This window comes from Syngnathus floridae, chromosome 12 (assembly GCF_059516105.1).
Source record: "Syngnathus floridae isolate MCC-2025c chromosome 12, RoL_Sflo_1.0, whole genome shotgun sequence".
In the NCBI taxonomy this organism is placed as follows: Eukaryota; Metazoa; Chordata; class Actinopteri; order Syngnathiformes; family Syngnathidae; genus Syngnathus; species Syngnathus floridae.
The window spans coordinates 2,274,210-2,294,614 of NC_142424.1; the positions used below are offsets into that span (position 1 = coordinate 2,274,210).

General features: G+C 41.6%; 3 protein-coding genes across 12 annotated transcripts in view; 1 reads left to right on the plus strand and 2 right to left on the minus strand.

The window, feature by feature from the left end:
- Nucleotides 1–10,448, minus strand: part of vav2 (vav guanine nucleotide exchange factor 2) — a 65,252-nt gene extending 54,804 nt beyond the window's left edge. For 7 of the 9 annotated variants that reach the window (XM_088391470.1, XM_088391467.1, XM_088391464.1 and 4 more), the window contains exon 1: nucleotides 9,336–10,447. In XM_088391470.1, the coding sequence (XP_088247596.1) occupies nucleotides 9,336–9,539 (204 nt within the window). In that variant the 5' untranslated portion in view covers nucleotides 9,540–10,447. Of the gene's footprint in view, nucleotides 1–9,335 lie in introns of all 9 variants that reach the window. The other 2 variants (XM_088391465.1, XM_088391468.1) reach the window with 1 other exon arrangement.
- Nucleotides 10,449–13,173: 2,725 nt separating this feature from the next.
- LOC148389457 (bromodomain-containing protein 3-like) lies at nucleotides 13,174–16,852 on the minus strand. Its single transcript, XM_088391471.1, has 10 exons — nucleotides 16,694–16,852; nucleotides 16,023–16,336; nucleotides 15,824–15,961; nucleotides 15,621–15,753; nucleotides 15,505–15,548; nucleotides 15,113–15,421; nucleotides 14,663–14,791; nucleotides 14,427–14,582; nucleotides 13,984–14,242; nucleotides 13,174–13,889 (listed from the first exon to the last, which is right to left on the minus strand). The coding sequence occupies exons 2-10, from the start codon at nucleotides 16,221–16,223 to the stop codon at nucleotides 13,783–13,785; spliced, it is 1,476 nt and encodes a 491-aa protein (XP_088247597.1). The 5' UTR covers nucleotides 16,224–16,336; nucleotides 16,694–16,852; the 3' UTR covers nucleotides 13,174–13,782.
- Nucleotides 16,853–17,208: 356 nt separating this feature from the next.
- On the plus strand, nucleotides 17,209–20,381 carry LOC148389458 (uncharacterized). 2 transcript variants are annotated; one of them, XM_088391474.1, is made up of 9 exons: nucleotides 17,209–17,407; nucleotides 18,137–18,518; nucleotides 18,719–18,780; nucleotides 18,850–18,918; nucleotides 19,010–19,078; nucleotides 19,230–19,386; nucleotides 19,459–19,566; nucleotides 19,638–19,683; nucleotides 19,748–20,381. In XM_088391474.1, the coding sequence occupies exons 2-9, from the start codon at nucleotides 18,213–18,215 to the stop codon at nucleotides 19,846–19,848; spliced, it is 918 nt and encodes a 305-aa protein (XP_088247600.1). In that variant the 5' UTR covers nucleotides 17,209–17,407; nucleotides 18,137–18,212; the 3' UTR covers nucleotides 19,849–20,381. The 2 variants fall into 2 exon arrangements, with proteins under 2 accessions (XP_088247600.1, XP_088247598.1); XM_088391472.1 differs by having other exon boundaries at nucleotides 17,213–17,407; nucleotides 19,227–19,386.
- The last annotated feature ends 24 nt before the right edge of the window (nucleotides 20,382–20,405 follow it).

The following is a 20,405-nucleotide window of genomic DNA, read 5'->3' on the forward strand; positions in this document are numbered from 1 at the left end:
GCTTAACAATAGTCTTCCTTCTACTTAAGCATTACAGACTGTCAGCGTCTTTTCAATGCACGTCCATTAAGACTCGGCAGCAGGGGACAGGAGTGAGGGTCTGAAATTTCCTCGCATTAATTCACAGCAGCCACTCTGTGTTCATAGAGTTCACAGAGGGAGCCGTTTGAAGTGAGAGAAGAAAGCGAAACTTAATTTTGAGTCAAATCTTCCGACATCACTGACTTCTCATGTCGTAATGAACAGCGGGGAAAAATTCCCCCAGAAAGACTCTCCAAAATTTTTATTTACACAAGACTGTGAACTGTTATAGTTGGAGGGTGACCAAAATGGAGCTGCCTCCATCATGATTTCCACATTATGTCGTTTAGGTTGTGTTCGAACACATGGACACTCCTCAGGAAGAAAAACACTCATTCAGCAGATCAGATGAAACGTGTTGGTCATAAAGTGGAAGAATATCAGGACAAACTATAAAAATACTTTTTGCCGTTGCCCTTAAATTTTGTGTGTGACGGTCCGGCGGAAAAACCAAACACCGAACATTAATCCAAAAGACATTAGTCATTTTGACGCATCACACCTTAAACAAAAACATGTTATTATTTTGTGTTCTTTTTCACCGTGTGTATTTATAGCGGAGTAAACACATGTACCGGTGCTGAGTCATCATTCACATTTAAATTATTCATTAAACTGAGAGCTGGATCCTCCTGCTCGGGCCCTCCGATCAATTTCTGTGCAGTAATAATGCCGTGATCCGCCTGTTCGCATCCCTTCGACCAGCGCTAACCAATCACGCCGTTAGCTTGAATCCTACAAACCATCCATCAGAATGCGACAATGGTTTGGAGAGAAATACTCGGATGATTTACAAGAAAAAATGTCCAGGGTGTGCTTTTGAAAGCAGCTAACCAATTATTACATCTTGAAAATGTTTGATGGTCGTATATTAAAACACACTACAAAAAAAGTTTAAGCTAGCTAATGTGCGCGCATGCTAACCAGAGACTGAATGTAAACACAAATGGGAGTTCATGAAGAGCAACTGTAAATGTGTTGAGGTTCATGATTAAGCTCCATTTACATTGACTTGGAGGTGAAGATGCCGAGTCGCGAATTGGTCATTGATCTTCACATTGAACCCAAGCAGAGCAATTCACTCCACATTTATCACACCATGCTCTGCATGAGGCCGCCGCTGACTAATTTTCTTTTGCATTATTTATTTGCAACTGATAAATGAGAATTGAGTGTAAATAGCTCACAGTCCGACCGAGTATCAAATTTCCATAGCAAATAGTCACTTAAATGATTCAAGGGACATACGACGAGAATGTGTCCATTAATCTGTCGGCGCGCACTTTGCAGATCATCAATCATTGGGTGCCAGACAGTTATCAATCAATATTAATTATGTTTAAAACTAGCTCTTCACCTCACCCACATGCAAACTAGGCAGTGGAAAAACTTATTATTTTTCCAGCGCCTGACAAACCAATTAAATAAATTAGCTTTAAAGCAATTTTCTATTACAAACATAAATTCAATTTATTTTGCGACAATCTTACATGATAATGTAAAACTATTTTAATTTTATTACGACAAATCCAGTATTATGGGGAATTATCACAAAGGCTTTCTAAGAAGAAATCAATAAATTATGGTTGAGCTATAGATAAAACTGCAAAGAAGAGAATCTATTTTTACTGTCGACATATTGTACAGAGCCAATGATCTCAAAGATGTGAATAATTCAAGAGGCAGATGCCGTCGAGATGGCTTAAGCTGTTCAGGAGACAACTTTCTCTTTGGGGAAGCAGCTGTTGAAAACGCGCCATTTTAGAAACAAAATCAAGCTCAAAGTTTTAAGTAGGTTACAACGGGAAAGTTTGTGCAGCGTGCAAACTTAATCCAGTTAAACAGGTGCCTTGTTAAAGCTGTTATAAAACAAATGGTGAGGAATTCTCATCACATTTGCGATTGTTTTCCTCATTATCGTGCTCCCGTTTGTCCCGAGGCGAGAGGGGAACATGTCATTAACTGGCTGGGAAAATAGAAATGTTCTCTTTTATTCTGCTATTCTTTTTTTTATAAGATGCTGTCGAGGAAGTTATGCCAACGATGTCTGTTTCCCAAGTCTTATTGTTTTAATTAGAAGGAAGCACTCAAGGTTACAGCGGCATTAAAGTATGTTGTCTTCCCACGCACTTTTTGCGTTTAATCCGCCCGATGGAACGTACATTTGCATTTTCTATTCCTGCAGTGGATTACAGGTTGCTTATTTTGACTAAAATATAAATAAAAGGAGGGGGGGGGCATAAAAAAGAATTTTAATTGTGCTTTATCGTCCCAAAAAAAATCATTAAGCATTCAAATTCTCCCCAGATATCATTTACCTACGATAATGTGCGAGTACTCAGCAGGTGATATATTTAAATAATCTTTGCTCTTACAGCTAGCAAAAAGGAACCGGGTCGACTCTAATTAATGGATGAGCAAACGGAGGCGACAGCGGTGTCAGCAGAAGTACAAGCGGCCCGAGGCCCGTGACGTCCAGCTGTCTGCTCTCATAGACTTCCTCCATGAGCGATCTCTCATTGTCGTCGCCTTGGAACACTTCACGCCCCACCTCCAGATTCCGGACTGATCTCACAGATGCGGGCTGACACCTCCTCATCCTCCTCGGAGCGGCCTTCCTTGGGGAGCGAGGATAACATGACCACGGTTTCTCGTGTTTGTACACGCCTTTTTGAGCAACAAGGAAAACAATGCTCGTTGTTTTATTTTCCTTAAAGCCGATTGACTGATTTTGTTTTTGAAAGGAAAATCACTAGGTTTTGTGGGGAGGGGGCTATAAATCTATAAATGTAAATGAAAAGACGGTTATTGATGTTATGTTAAAATGCACTGGGGCGTAGAAATATGAATTAGTTTTGCCAATTAAACACACAATATTAGCCGGGCACTGCAAGACATTAGGGAAGGTTTACTTTCAATTTGTGGCGCTATCAGTGGTCACAGAACAAAAATGTCTCCGGACGTAAACAGAGAAAATGAAACTCGAGGCATGTTGCGGGCAAATTAAAAATTTGGCATTGTGTACGGAGTTTGTTGGTAGAGATAGCAACCATCCATTCACCTAATTCCATACAAAGCTTCTGATTAGAAAGGGGGGTTGCAAAGCTACAAAAACAAACGTGGCGTTGTGAGCGGAATACAAATGAATGTTTCGGTTTTTACGTTTTTCTTGAAAGCAGGTTTGGAGTGGAAAGCAAAAATCGAGAAAGATGAATGACGGTGACAATAGCAGTTCATCAACTCTGAGGGGAGCGGTCAGGGAAAATGTCACTCCACCTACACTCCTCCGTCAAGGTCGAGTTATATTGAAGAAGAAAAAAAAAGACCTTTTAGGGGAGCAGACAAAAAAAATATGTGGACATTAGTAAAATAACATTTGCAAAGGTGTCTCGTCTGGCATGTTAAGCTCACGTTGAGCCCCCCCCTCAGGAGAAACAAAATAACACTTAGCACAACACAGTGAGAGCAAAACCACAAACGAAAAGAAAGCCGCGCACAGATTTCTCCGAAATGAGCTAAGCCATGAGAAGAATGTCAAACTTGTGCTTAGTTTGCAAGAATAACAGCAGGGGTGTCCCGGCCAAAAAAGTGGTGGACTTGCTCAAGGTGGGGAAGGGTGTGTTTGGAACTCTCTGTTCTACGTCCAGATGTTTCTTGTTGTCTGGTCGAGTGCGGCAAAACGGCGGAGGAGAAGATTATGAAACTCTTTGGAAGCAGGAAGTGGGAGACTAGTGGCGGAAAAGAAAAATATGGATTTGGGGGAACTTGATCAGTCGCTTATGATTATACCTTGATATTCATCTATTTAATTTAAAAAATCACGTGTATCACTTTCAGTGCAATTCTCAATTACAGTACCAAATTCAACCGGGCTGAGTGCGGCTAATCTGCTGACTAATCATTAGTAGTTGAATAAAAGACTGCATTAAAGGATTTTGAGAACCTTAAAAGCACAAATTAACAATACAACTGAAACTTATTTACTTTGTATTGACTCAATTCTCAAATTTATGTGTTTTAATAGACACCGCGCCTATTAATTGCCTCAACTTGGTCCGACTAGCTAATGTGGCTAACAGCGCGGTTAGCCTGGTTTGTGTGTGTCAGTAAATCTTTCTGGTTCTCATAGTGTTGTGTAGTTAAACATTGGTCTGCTAATGGAGCTAAGTAGTTGTGGAGAACCAGACATAGTGAGAGACATGCTCAATTTCACCGGTAAAACCCGCTAAAAGCTTCGTCGCAATCAGATTCAGTAGCGCTTTTTTCCGTCTTTAGAATTCCCCAGGAGCCTTGACCATTAAATCTGAATAGTTTAACCACATTCTCTTTACACCCTGTTACTTTTACAATCCGAACACAAAACTAGTGGCGAGCCTAATGGGATTTTTTTTTCTGAGAAATGCCCTGGCTTGACTCTCGCCGGGCATCGAGAAGAAATCACATTTCAAGAAGATCATCAATCAAAACCACAAGTGTGGAAAATAAACAGTTGCATCGTAAAAATAAAACCCACTTCCCTCTTATTTTTTTTTTTTTTTACTAGCTACACCATGATCCTAAAGAGCAGCTTACTGACACAAATGCGTTTTTGACAGCTACGCTGAGTGAAACGAATATCTAATAAAAAAGGTTTTCCCCACACAAAGAGAACGAGCCGTGCCGTGAAAGACGGGCCCTCACACAGCGCCGAGGCAGCAGACTAAACAACTCTACAAATATAATTTCGGGGTTACTACAAAACGCACACTCAGCACTCTTTCCATCTCTGCTCTGTTTCCATTCGGCTTGTTTTCTCCTTCCAAATACGAGTTACCGGTAACGGCCGGTAATTATTGAACCTTGACTTTATAAAATCAAGGTAGACCTGGTACCTGCTGGAATGTCAGCCTCGACCGTTTTCTAATATTCCAAGATAAATAAATTACATTGAAGAAGACCTGTGACAGGAATTTTACCCAACAGATCCGACCGGCTTTTGTTTACCCCTTAAACAAACCCGATAAGGAAGGGGGAAAAAAAAAACAAAGAAGCCAACCGTGAAGAATTTGACCAAGACAACATCTCAGAGTTAGCGGGGGAGCAAAAGCTGGGCCATCAGGAAATGACCTCTCCCGCCCTCTGCATCCGCGCATTACACTGTTCCACTTTGTACGTTTGATTAGCAAGAGACGGAGCGATCAATAACCAAGTGTTTTTTTTTTTTTTTAGAGTGAGCCTAACATTGCAACCCAACCCGTGTGTCCTTCCTTTTCCACAGCCAATTATGTGATATGATCAATACGCGTCAGCAAAAAAAGATATCCGCTCTTCTCCATTCCGTGGCAAAGACCCGAAAAGCTCCAGCTCCAAACAAACAAACACACAAACAAGACTCCCAAGTTTGCTCCCGTGCGTCATAGGAGTGCATATTATCTGTTTCCTTTGGAAAAGAGAAAACATGAAGCTGCTTATCTTTCCTGCCCGGAAGAGGTTGTGCATTTTCAAGTCTGTGTGTGTTGGTAGCGCTGAGGTTGGAGGTGTCCACAGGGGGATGGGAACTGCTTCGCCTCTCCTCGGAAGTAAAGTCCAGATCTTAATCTGGCATGGAAGAGCTCCAGTTGGTTTAGCTCATAGGTGTCAAACTTAAGGCCCGGGGGCCAGATACGGTCCATCACATCATTTTATGTGGCCCGCGAAGACAAATTTTGCATCGACTTTGTGCCATTACTTAAAATTATCTTCAAGAAAAAAAAAAATTGATATTGCAAAAAACTGATCAGTAAATTAAGAGCAAAAATAATGACTAGAGAAGAAATAAAATAGTCTTCTGTTGTCTGGCATGAGAGGAACTGCAGGGGAGATATTCTGCCATCTGGCTGGTCACAACTTTTTCATTTGGTGATGGCGCCCAGCAGAGCGTGGCTGGCTCCGCAACGACGGAGGCACTCCAGTTCTCCGTGCCCATGCTAATCAGCCCAAACAACCACGATGCAGATGGAGCCTCTTGAAAAATCAGATGGCGCTCATAAGGCTCCGCGACTCCTTCGGCTAGTGAAATAATAAAAAAAAAAGGGCCAGCGAGTGATGAAGCTTCTTCCAATTGGAATTCCTTTGCAGGGGTGAAATTGAAGATATGCCACAAAATGCCTCCAACACGATCGAGAAGCTTAAAAAGTTCAAAAACATTAGCGCTAGCTTCTTGGCGGAAAAGAGATGTGGCAGCAAATCTGGGATTTGTTCACTTGTCTTTTTCAGTTTACTAAATCGAGACATTTTGTGTCCAAATTTCTAAGCTCCGCCCACTGGCACACTGGCAACTTCAGCATGACTGCAACAATTGCTTTCCACACATGGATTTAGACAATCTTCAGTTCAAACAATGTCTCCAAACGATTACTCGATTATTAAAATACGAGGCGATTAATTAGATCATCGATTAGTTCTCGATTCAATTAATTCTGGCACCTCTTGACCTGAAGATAACTATGAGCTATTAGCCAAAGAATGAATAGTGCAAACTCAGCATGTTTATTTGTCAATTACAGCAGCTTCTATCATTTTAATGGAAAGACGATGAAAGACGTGATAAGACTCGATTCATATCACGCACGCAAGCAAGCACTTGTCCACAAGTGCACACTCGTCAAGATTTTGTCACTTCTCAGCAGAGCTTCACTTGTACTTTCCGGAAAATAACATAAAAACATCCAAGTATCTCTTGACTTCCGAGTTTGTCCCGCTTGATTCTGAGAGCATCTTTAGTTTTACTTCCAGGTCAAGTGGAAATCAACAGCGGGACATCCATTTTGTCACCCCAAGAACAAAAACACAACAGGTATGAAAGGTCAACACACCGATGGAAGAATTTAAAGATTCCGATGCCATCGGGAAGTGAATTTCCTCACATAAAAGGTTTAGAAAGCTCTACCTTCGTTTTGTTCTCTTCCCGTCAATCCCATTAGCCTCTGGTGACACAGTCCCAGCTGCTCCATCCAGGAAGTGTCCCTAACAAGGTCCATTAGCGGTATTACCTGCATCCGGCTAGCACTTGGGTCAAGTGGTCAACAGTCCACCAAAGGCTGAGATTAAATTACCCCACGGGAGGGGGGGGGGGTCGACAGTATGGACCTCCCCATTCCCTAATAGATATTTTAGAGAAGACCGGGTGGTCCATTTTGTTTTGTGGAGCTTGATGGCCTTCAAAGTGTGACGGTTAATCAAATGTGACATTTAAGAGAAATTTAAATGTGGTGAGAGAGGTAGGATCTCAATTCTAGCGTATAACTCGGCGCCCTGTGGCAGACACGGTGACAACGTTTTGACTACACGCAAGCGAGTGTGCAGGAGCAGAAACAAAAGCTCGCATCATCCCAAAGGGTTTTGCAACTACCTAGCTAGCAGAGAAGAAAAAAAAAGGATGAGAAAGAACCGGTGGAATATGAAGATGGCCCCCGAGGGCTTCGGCTTTCAGACAATGAGAACAACTACTTAAGAGTTTTGATGCATCTCCAAAACATCTGAGTTCATTAGGAATCCACGTAAAACCTTGAGGGTGAGATTAATACTGCCTGGTAGAACGCAATCCGGGGATTTAGCAGTCCGTCTCGCCTGTGAGCTTTTGTTTCGGAGATTCATTCGGATATACGATTTATTGAATTTGCTGGCTATTATTACGCTAAAATTACGAGACATCACCTTCAGTCGCTTTGGATTTCAGACACGTTGATGTGCGGCTCACTGCTCACGATTAGCGTCATGAATATCACAATGGTCCTTCACTTTGAGTGATGCATGAATGGACAATTTGCTTTTCAGTCCCTGGAATTCACAATTGCAAATATCTATCTATCTACCGTGCACTTTAAAAAAAAAAGTTTCCGTGGAGAAGAAATAAAGCCAAAGCTACGCCTGACCTCTTCTTCATTCGGCTGTGTCAAAACTCAGGCCTTGACCTTTTTCCTTTACGATAAATCACGAAGTGCTTCTGTTGAGCTGCCAGATTTTTGTTGAACCAATTTGTCACCGAAGCCCCCCACCCTTGCTGTGGCTGCATCTCCTCATCGTGGGATTAGTGGGAGGATCAAAGTATGCCAGCTCGACCTCTCGCTCGCCTTGTAATTAAAGCAGTCCAAAGCTTTGTGGATCAGATAAGTTGAGGCTAATTGTGGCTAGCAAGAGAAAGATAGCAGGCAAAGCTAGCAACCTGGAAGTCCAATAATTAGGAGCTTGGGATAGAACTACTCAAGGAACACAAACGGACTTGTACAAATTGGTTCAGTACTATTTGAGACTAGAACAAGAGGCTGCCATTCTCCTTCGACCACTGTGGTCAAATGAACTTCCTTTGGCAGCCAATACTTCCTCACGCTGGCTGTGGTAATGTAATTCAGATGAAGCAGAAAGGGAACACTGGAGGAAAAAATAAAATAAAACTGGCTTTATGTCATTTTTGTGAAGGTCATAGAATGACTGCAGCATTTAGCATTTTGCTTAAAAGTATGCAAAAATATTTTTTAAGCAGGATCTTCAATACCAGAATTTCATTGAACATCTGAGCAAATATATTTTCTTTCTGATGCAGATGATAATTTTCTGATGTATGGTCACATTTTTTTTGCTTCAAGTATCGGTGACTGGTATCGGCACTTTCCATGAAGTCTCGATACCTTAAAATAAGGCTTTCTGGCTGATTGTTGTATTTTCATAACAGCAGCAAGACATATTTGGTATCAAAGTACAAATCCCAACATTAGAAAATTGTTGTCATGTTATCACACCCACACAGTGCTGGCTCTCCAGCATCTTCCCCTGAGTTGCCTCAAACACGCCACACCCAACTGCTCCTCCAAGAAAGCCATTTATATCTAAAAAGGAAACACTTCTATCTTCTATCTCAAGATGCTCCTATTTACTTGCACTTACACAGCATTTTTTTAAAAATCTCCAGCTAACATGTTTTCCATCACACGTACTATAAAAATATCCATGCAGATGCGCGTAAAACAGTAAAAGAGTGCAAGGGTGGGACGTTTTTTCTTTTCAACGCATAACTCGAATGACCCTGTGCGTATTTTAAGCACGGATCTGCACAGTAAGGGGTGCAGCTCTGTCATTTGAACTGCGGCCAAAGAAGTGGGTGTGTTATGGCATTGAAAAGTCCAAAGTGGACTTGCTTTGCGTGAATTGCGCAATAGTTTATATCGTGCAATTTACACTTATGTGATATTGTGCAAGAGACATCACCTGGTGCTCGGTGGGGGGGCTTACAGACTCACCTGTGACATCTGAGGTCTGAAATTGATCTCCTTCAGGTCCACGGATCCAGGGGAGAGATTGTGCAACATCTGGCACAGGAGCACCCCGTCACGCAGGGCTTGCGCTAGATCGAACACGGCAGCTGAGGGCCACACGACCCGGTGGTTCTGGGGCAGAACCTTGCAGTCGATCAGCCATCGTCCGCATTGCCTCCATTCCTCCATGTCTTCAGTTTTTCTTTTTTTTCTCCCTCTACTCCACTGCAAATTCGCTCAATATGTCACGAACGCAAAACGAGTCCACAAATCGTGCTGATTGCACACAGCCGCTTCTTATTTCTCATTCACCGTCAGGCGAATTCATAACTTTTTGTTGTGGTGGACGCAGGTCAGCCATTTGATCCAGTCAGTGGAGATGCAAATAAAAGCTGGAATAACGCCACCCTTGTGGGTCCACTACACGGCGGCGATGTCACTCGAAAACAAGCGTGGGATTTTTCTCCTCTTCATCGTTAAAAAAGTTCTCCAGGTAAATAAAAGCATGAAAACGTCCTCTAATAAAAAAAAAAGTCAGCGTGCTGCCAAACAAAACAGCTGATTTGTCATGTAGAGCAACACAAAAAACGCGCACGCGTCTAATTTAGTTGCTGGGTCAAAACGAGGAAGCCGAATTCATGTAAGAAGGGATCACGCTAAGAAAAAAGAAATTCTTGGACCTCACGACCATTCTGTTCGAGGAGCACACTCCAAATCATGCTCGGCTCCAGCGGAAACATCCAAGCGGGACTGAAACAATGACTTTATCCGGTTTGCGTGACGTTGCTCGGTGCATGAAAAACAACGATCGGATCTCCTTCCTTTTGCTCTGCTGTGATCGCAAGTCCGTTCTCCTTTCTCGCTCCACGTTTTCCCTCAAAGAGATGTTTAAAATCCACAAACTCCCGTGCAGAGCGACACAAACGCCAGGACAAAGCGTGCGCTCTTGACCCGAAGGTCTAACGAGCTTGTGCGTGCCGCCGGCACTTCACTTCGGATCACCCGTCAGGATGGTGTTGACAGTTTGTTAGAGAACCGACACACGCCGTGCACGGATGTGTGCACTTCGAATCTGCCCATGTTTTTCTTTCTTTCTTTTTTTTCTCCCTTCTTTTTTTTTAAAGCGGCGCTACATGACGCGCCTCCTTGTGGTGGAGTTTGAGCACTGCATGGGCAGGGTTTAATGACAAGGCTCTTCCCATTCATAATTTGAAATGTAGTCAGGGTACTTACAAATATGACTTGGTAATCTACTTTTTTTTTAAATGATTTTTGTTTGGAAATTATTCATCATCTTTACCGCTCGCTCTTGTTAATGCAGCTGTCATGCGGTCAATTAAGAACATGATTGCCACCATCAACATGTCACATGCCGTTCATGCCTTTTTTGTCACGCCTCATTAATTTATCAACTCAAAAGCCATTATGCTTCCTCCCACCTGCAGATTTCCTCTGGGACGTAATGCATCGGATGAGTTTATTTCTTTGCTTGCCTATTTTGACAGGAAGTCTTTTGCTTCTTTAAGTCTAGCTGAGAAATATTCTGGCGATTCAAGCAGGTTGGAACTTGTCCGAAAACAGCATATAATGGGTGCTGTATTTTCTTTATCAAATCTATTTGGGGTAAGAAGCAGCAAAAAGTCTTTCAGAATGAATCAAGACATCTCCAACAGTCAAATTGAGGACAATTCAATAACCAGACTTGCCATCCCTTGACGTTTTATGCAAATATTCTCCAAAAAAAGCTGTGGCCGACAGCAAATGTGTCACGTGAGAGCCTTTTCTTATCCAAAACATTACACTAGGGACTTGTGCGCTATAATTTTATTGCCCTACTGAAAGCCCTTGAAGGTCCTCTTAAAAATCCTAATGTTCCCATTATTTTGCATTTCTTCTGCATATTTGTGGAATGTCATAAAACAAAGTCCCCATTCTACATTTATTTGCATTGTTATTCTCTGACGCTATTATGATGAGGCGGAAATTAAATATTCAAAGCGGGATATTTCTTCCCTTTTTCTGTTCTTGACAAGGCTAGTTGCGCCCTCAAGCATTTATTATGCCAGGCCTTCAGGTCATGAGTCTTCACATTTTTATAGGGACAGTGCTTCATTCATGGGCAAACATATTATTGTCTTCCACATAGCTGAAGCATGATGGAAGGATATAGAAAGGCGCACGAGGCCGTGAGCGAGAAACCCGTGCTGGGTTGCAATAATTCATGAGCAATGTTTGGGGAATGTCAATGGACAGGGTAGGTCGCTTTCCTGCAATTTTCTTTTTTATTGTCGTCTGTGACTGTGTTGCTTTGCTTTGGCTCTTTTACTCTTCATCATCATCATTTAGCGTGAGTCATATTCGTGCCGTAATTAAACGTGCCCTATTACCGGAGCAACTCGAGGGCAGCTGTTAGCGCAAATGATACAAATGCAAGCATCGGCACAAATGTCGGATCATTTAGCAAGTCACAGCTAAATGGAAATCTCCTGGCCTTGAAAGTTGCAGTTACATTTGTGCTGGAAACTTCTTATTGCTTGTGTTCCTTTTTTTGGAATCATAAACAAAATGAAGCTTCATGAACCATTTGTTTTTTCTCTCCTCTAGGAGGCACTCTATTAAACATTGATGAGCTATACTGTACCTTTTATACTCTCGATCCATAGATTATGGTTTTATAAAATCATACATAAATCAAGATATTTTCAAGATGTGACATATGCCTGAAATTTGGAAGATCATTTTAGCAACCCTACCGAGGGAGTGATGTCATCAGCACTGGTCCCAGTTACTAAGTCAGTAAATAAATAAATAATATACACCATTATCAGTCTTTGAAGAGTGATTTAGAAAAAAATAAAATACGATTTTATTTATGCAGACATAACAAATGTTGCCGATTTGAATCTTTTGACGGTAATGTATATGAATGAGATTCCGTGCTGCAAGAGTTCATGCTCAGCAATTTTCTACCAGATGACGAATGGTTCAAAGATAGATGAATCAGATGTGTCATAAACGATGCGGATAATTAAGTATTCCAAAAAAAAAGTATGCGTAATGAAAATCAATTGTTGAACAAACGCGCCATCAAGCACGCCCAACACGTCTTGTATTAAATTGACATTGGCAAACCACATGAAGTGGATTTATACTTTCTCCTCCCCCCTAAATGTGAGGCAGTAGAAAAGCAAAAGTGTGAAGTTGCATGCGTGTGGTCTTTTTAGTATTAACCTCATGGTCTGTGACTGATGCTCACTGGTCCCGTAATGACGACTTGTCATTGCAGTTGTGGCACTGATCAATCATGCCCTCGAGGTTGTGTTTGTGTGGTTGATGCATGAAGGGAATGCGGCCCGTAGTCTGACTGCAAAGGAGTCAATGATGAATGCATCTGCACGCAATCCAAGCTCTTGTGTTGGAACTCGTGACAGTTGACACACTTAATGGCTAATTTGGACTTTTGAACATTTTTAAAAGAAGTCATAGAAGTACAAAGGCCAAAATGAAGCCATATCTGATTAAAGATTTTGCACAGGTAATTAAAATTTAAAAGGGTAATGTATTTTTCAAATTCCAACACGGTTGGCCACTATAGTCATTTGTAACAATAAAAATGTGAGACAATATATACTGCCTGCAATTTTTGAGTTTCAGGTGGGTAATTGCGAAAGTTGGTGCTGTACTGCCACACTGTGGCTGACTCCAGAACTGCATCTCAGCTTAAGCACTTATTCCTCGCATTGGTTTAGCTCAAAAAGCAAACGAGACAAACTAGTGGCGGTCTTAATAATAACAATCATAATATTATTAATAAATACTAACATTTTTAAGTATTGTCTTTAATTTTTAGTGGTAATCTGAAGAAGGCACATAAGAACAAATGCAGGCAGGTCGGGCCAATAAAAAAATAAACATTATTGCGTGAGAAAACAAGATCCCCGGTAACCAAACATAGGTGCAATTATATACAAGTAGTGAAAAGTAACATTGCTGAACAATTCTACTTAACGTCGATAACTGAACGGGCCAGCTATGGTCAGCACATATGGCTAAATGAATAATTGACTAGTGGAAGTCATTTTCAAGTCAGACCCAGTATTTTATACTTTCAGTATCTTAAGGCATTGGGGGAAAAAAAAGTTGAGCATGAAGTGCAACATTGAGATACGATAATCCTGAAGCGTAATAAAAGAAATTCAGAGTCATCATTAGATTTCACAGCAGCGAGTTTGCAGTTTGGTCTGCTGAGGTGGCCTGTTGTTTACTTTGTCAGCCTACATTTATATTTCTTTGAGAATACAATGTTTAGAAACGCAAGCTCTATTTGAGAAAAAAGATTCACGATATAAAAAAAAAAAGAAAGGTAAGGACTTGGCCTTAGGACTGTACCGTATGTAATCTGGAGACGTCAAAGGATGGGAGGGGGTCGCTTTCACACGTCAGTATTTTCAGAACTGGATTCCAAAGAACTGTTGACGTCGGAATCTGAGGAGCTGCTGCTGCTTTCCATTTGAAAAGCCCCGACTTGACACCTCTTCTCTGTTAATGGAAATAAAATTCCAGCAGTTACTGATTTGCATTTCAAAAAAAAAAATCTTGACGTGAGCACCTATCAAAACCATCATTCACTTACTCTGAAATCTCTTGAACTTCTTGTACAGGCAACAACGCACGTATTGCTGCAGTGCGCGCAAAGTCGACGGTTTGAGAATCTCAAAGTCGATCTCGAGCTCGTCAGGGCTGGCGTCGCACACGGACGGCTCCCGTTTCTGAATGATGCGTACCACCTGGCCCAGCTTTATGCCCGATAGTCGGTTTATGTCCAGACTCAGCTGGTGCTTCTCGTGGTACGTCAGTTGCAGGGATTCTTCGTCATAGTTGCCACCTCCATTCTTTTGCGTCAAACAGATTAGGAGTTACAGGGCTTGACACGTATTAAAGATGCTCAACAATATGCAGCAATAATGAAGCTTCAAATTAGCTTCACAAAGTATTTTCTACATCCTCTAGATGGCACTGTTCATTAGTCAGTGCACTTTCATCAAGAGGAGTAAAAAAATACTACTCTTTACTGACCTGTTTTTGGAACTCAGCAAATTGTGAACCTTGTTCATCCGATTTAACCAAAGTGGATGAGGCTGTGGTCAGCCCACCCAGAACCGGACTGTGGGCCACCGGCGAAGTGCTGATGGGTTTGTCTAGAATGGCAGCAAATTTCCTCTCAAACACGCCCTAAAGCAAAGGAGAACCAGGGAATCAAAGAGGTTGACGTACAGAGAAGGTTGTGGAGTGTGATATTTTCCTGAGAGTACCTGAAGCTTCTTGGCCAGGGCGACGACGTCATGGTACGGGGGGTTGTACTTGTAACAGTTGGAGAAAATTAACCTGACGTCCTCAGCAAATCTTTGCGCATCTGGGTACTCTCGTCTGTTCAGTTTTGCCTAGTGATTAGTAATAGGAAAATGAAGCTTCAAATGTGGTTCATGAAGCAGTTGTATTTTTTTCTCCTCTAGATGCCAATCTCAGTTCAAGATTGGGCTGAACACATGATGACTTGCATTTTCTTTGATTAAACTAAGAGTGACATCTAGAAGCACGATAAAAAAAATACAACTGCTTCATGAAGCACATTTGAAGCTTCATTTTCCCCATCGCTAATGTAATGAAGTCATTAGTGATGAAATGTGAGAGATGACAAGACAGCCTGCTGAAATCGAAAGCCCCATTTGATGAAAGTAAAAAGTAAATACGTGACTTATTACCTTGACAGTACTAAGATCCATTGGGCACTGGATGATGTCATGATAGTCGTGCAGCTGCAACGCTTCAACATCCACAGGCTTGTAGAAAGGCCAAGCGTAGGCTGCGTGCTTCTTGGAGAGCATTTCCTTCAGAATCTCCTTGCAGCATCGCAGTTGTTTGCTCAGCTGGATCGTCTCACCGTCTTGATGTGTTAACGCTTTTTCGCTGGCAAAAAAGAGGCTGGAAAGCTCGGTGATTTGCCGTCTTCTCTTGCTTTCTGGTGAGTCACTCAATTCGGTCGAATCGCGCCGCTTCTTCAAGCTTTTCTTCTTTATTGGTTAAATTAAACAATACGGTTAAGTTCTCATGATGCAAACAAGTTATCGTATGGTGGAGAATCAAGAAGACGTACGGTGTTGGCCTGTGAAGAATTTGTCTGCAGGGCCTCCAGTCCACCTGTGCGCATACATCAAATACTTTTGTAAAGTAAAATCACCTCCGATACTACTAATCTGAGACCTCCATTACCTGAACTTTTTTTTTTACTTTTCCCTTTGGCAGGATGAGACACGAGCTCGACTTCTTTTTGGGGCATCTGTGCAACTTTTTGCAAATAAATCTTTTCCAAGCTGAGAGCCATCAGCACTATATCATCTGTGGGCTAGATGGAGCGGAGTAAGGGCACGTCTGAGGGCACTCAAAGGCATTGATGTTCTGTGTGATCCACCCACCTTGTTATAAACGTAGCAATTGGTGAACATGGTGTTGAAGTCCTGCAAACATTCAGTGGCACTCCAATAGTAATTGTTCTCGAGTCTTTGTTTGATGGTTCCCAAATCCATAGCGTTGGTTATTATGGTATGATAATCCTAAATTTATAGGAAGTATTAGGAAAAAAACGATTGGAGAGTATCCGTGCACAGTACTCACTGGCAATTTCAGAGCCACAGCATCGACAGGATGGTAAAAAGGCCAAGCAAAATGGTGCTTCCACACAGCCTTCACCACGACACTCCGCAAGAACTGAAGCTGGTTGGTTCTTCGCCCTAACTTGTTGGCATTGGTGACCTCGGGCGGCGGGGGGTTCTCCACTTGTGGTGCGGGTGGCACCGTGTTCGATGCCATGATCATGAGTGGAAGATCAGATAATGCCAGTCTGTATTATCTTCTGAGAATTGCACAAGTGCTGTCTTGGAAAAAGAAACCTGCAGCCATTTCTTGCATTGTTGTTTACACAGTTAAACCTAGAGGAATGGAAAAAAAAAAGTTTAAGGCAATGTGACTGATGAGTAAAAATCAACAACCATCTGCACAATTATTTACTAATTCATGTAAAAAAAAAAAAATCTGACGTGAGGTTAAAGCCATTCGAAATCACATAATATGTACTTTAATAGCAGTGTTAGCATGGGTTGGCTACAATGCAAACCATCCAAAACGTTTTCGATTTGTCATTTAAAAATAAACTGTATGTCGTCAGTAGTAAACATTGCGAAACGGCCTACCTGCATACCTGCACATTACGACACGCATATCTCGCGTTTACTGGGAAAGTCACTTTCACTTTCAAAGTAAAACGAAACCTTTTTTGATAGCATTACCTCAAAGGCAGGATGGGGGAGCAGTTAGTTCGTTACAGGAACAACGGGCATAGTCGTTTAAAATAATTATTAATGTCTGAATATACTTGATAATTGCGACTGGGATAGTTTCGTGTTTGGCTAAAACAGCGACAAATAGCTGCAGGAGTTAGACATTAAAAGTATTATAGCGCCCTCTTTAGTCTCGGAGGCTCAATACACCCCTCACCTTTTCCCCATAGCTTTGAATACAACAATTTTACCTCATACGATTTTAGAGCACATATAAAATGTCCGATACACAATTTTATTTTTTAAAACGCTTCAATTTTGTCATCACCTCATAATCACACGACTCCAACACGCAAAACGCATCTTAGAAAGGATTGATACGCTCTATTAATACGTTGAAATCAAGATGGAGCAATGTTGAAAAGGTGAAAGCGCTACACAAATAAATATATAGTATGTTGCATTGTAAAAAAAAAGATAATAAAAAATAAAAAAAACAGGAAGCGGAAATCCCCGAGTGGTTGCCCAGCAACGCATATTTCTATATACGTTAGTTAGGCTTTCATATGAGATTTAGTTCTGTCCGGTGTCTCATTTTAGGAGCACTATACACAAAAAGTCGGTTGTGGGCCGAGATCCCACAAATCCTCTCATGCAGAGAAACTGACACACATTGGGGACACCTTCAAATTGGGAGAAGATGATGCGCCGTTGATCACAGTCGTAAGTAGCGCAACTTCTTTTAACGTCTTTCAAGTGGTCATATGGCTGACAGTCAAGTAAAAAAAAAAATGTCAGCGTTTAAACTGTCACAATTTACACAAATTTCACACCGCATCAATAATTAAGAATTTCATTTAATTTCCCACGTCTTAATTTCAACAGACGTATTTCAACTCTGTATCCAAGCAACGCGATTTCTGGAGAGTTCTTACTGTACTTAACCTTGATCCCACGTCAGGCCATCGAACTTTTTTTTTTTTAATTCATATGGGTCGAATAAGGCTTTAGATAAATTATTAAAGTCAAATTCTGTGATTTGTTGTGTTTGAATCGAGGTGCGTCAGAACCTCCGCCTGCCACAAAGGCACGTTAATATTCCGGTTGACTAGATGAACACAACGTGGCTTTATAAAAATGTTTTTTTAAAACATTTATCAATAATAAGGATTATCTGATGGCCTTTTGGCTGGCATGGTCCAACCATTTTATGGTATAGTGTCCATTTTTTTTTTAAGTTACCACTTGTGGTTCCTTGCTCTATGAAGAGCAAGGCTGCCATTTTCTTTCCATCATTGCCATTTCATTTGATATTCATTTTCTGCTTTTTATCATTATCTGCCTTAATAATGATTATTGTCTTTGAGTAACACAAGCACACCATTATCTGTGATCTATGATGTGACCCTTCAAAATGTCTGAAAAGCAGCTTCCCGTTAATGTGTGTCACAGGGGCCCAATAGTCTTCAGCCGTTGTCGTTCTTCAAGAGGGCGAGGAGTAGGGTCAGAAGGATCTAGTTCTGACAGTATGGAGCAGCTCAGGGCAGAATTTGAGAAAGTTGTATCAGAACTCAAGTGGGAGGAAGTTGTTTCGACTCTCCTGGAGGTGGTCAGCGGCATGGTGTGTACCACGGCAAGCTGTCCACCTCCTGTGCCTTCTTGGCTCAGGTTTGACACACATTGCCAGTTGGTCACTGGTCACAGCAGAGGCTACGGTGGGTGCGTCCCGCCCAGTTCAGCTTTTGTGCAGCCAGGTCAGATGATGGCAGGACCGCAGTCAAACCCGTACGGCATGCACGCGTTTGACCTCAAAAGTCAGGCAGGTGGCCCTCAGGTGAGTTCCGACAAGATAGTAAGTAGTCCTCGTGAAGCTGAACGCAAACGATTGTGCAATTTTTACCTTTTATATAGTTTTCAGATAGGGGAAATAATTGGAATTCTGTTGGAAAAGAGTATCCTACCTGAAATGGAGAGGGGCATGTTATCTACTGCAGGCACGTGATGACTAATTTTTTTCTGTATTTGCACAAGCAGAACCTCTCTGTGCCCGGACGGTCGCTTCCGGAAAGCTCCAACTGGTGTCCTCCTGGAATGCTGTAAGTCACATTGAAATCCTTAAAAGATATTCAAATCCTGTTTTAAACACAACACGTAAATCAATACAGAAATGGAGGAGACATGTTTCAGATGACAGGCCCTTCGGTCTACGCTGGTCCAGTGAGCTCCAACTCAAAGTAAGAAGCGACTTTTCAATCAGACAGACGCCATCAAAGCAAATCCAAAATGTGTCCCCTCTCCCATGTGATCAATTGTTTGTCTCCTTAGGAATGGTGGGGTGGTCTATCACATTGCTGGCCCTCCTGTCTTCACTGCACCCCCAATAACGTGCACAAAGTAAGACTCATCATCTCGGTGCGGCCATTTTGTTTGTCGACTTAAAATGACATCACAGTTGCTTTCCTGAGCCGGGATTGGTTGTTACCTTAGCGCCTAATCACCCATTCATGTCAAACAAAGTAAAAACAGTTTTTCTGGTCATTAGAAGAAAACGAAGGCGCCGGCGCGTACGGGATGCGGACCAGCCATACGTCAAGAAGCCACCCAACGCCTTCATGTGTTTCCTGAAGGAGCAGAGACAACATGTAAAAGCACAGATGAATTTAAAAGACAGCGCTTCTGTCAATACTGTCCTGGGCCACATGGTGAGCTTGCTTGCTACCTTTCCAAATATATGAGCATAATTATTCAGTACAATTTTTTTTTTATGTCTGCAGTGGAAGTTGCTGACTGATGAGGGACAGGCTAAATATTATAAAATTGCTGATGCTGAGAAAAAACTCCATTCCCAGATGTATCCAGAGTGGTCCAGCAGTGACAACTATGTGAGCCCCACCTCCAACTTTTCAGATTCGCTAGTCGTAGACAATAAGTCTAAATTAATATTTGTCTCCAGGGTAATAAGAGGAGGAGACGCAGCGTCACATCCACCAGTATTGCAGGTGGGAAATTCACAAATCACAAAGTAAAAATGGAATTCATTTATTATTATTATTTTTGTTCCAGATCCAGATTCTCCAGGTGAAGCTCCAACTCCTCAAACCAGCGACGAGTCTGAAAAAATGCGAATTGCTGACAAAGTCTTACATATGCTGGGGTGTGCCTAGTCGACTTTTGATGCTCCGTCATTAAGGTTGCTGGTGCTGCAGGCAGCCCTTTTCTATCAGTATTTATTTAAAATATGTAAATAATTCCATTCAGAAACATTTTAAATGTGCAAAAAAAAGAAAAAAATATGTTTTAGTATTTTATTGCATTGTTTTTGATTAGAACACCAGTTAGAACAAGAATAAGGAAACATAAGATGGAAGTGTGTGAGGACATTCCAAATAAAACTGCTAGCCATATTATGCACACACCCCAAAAACAAGATGTATCCCCGTGGGATGCCAGATATTCACAAAGTGAATGAAACTATTGATTCAAAACAGGCTTAACATTAGCAAGCTCGTCACGCTAATGCGGGTCTTGGTGTCTTAGTAGCAACATGTGCATCTTTACAATGTTCATGGAAAACAGTAATTAGTAGCTAAATAGGATGTTTGTCAATTGTTAACCTGAGCCATTGTTTGTGTAACACGTCATGATTATGACATAAAGGCACAATGAACAAAAAAATGAATAAAAACGTTGGAAACGATGGATGGATCTTGTTCATATTTTA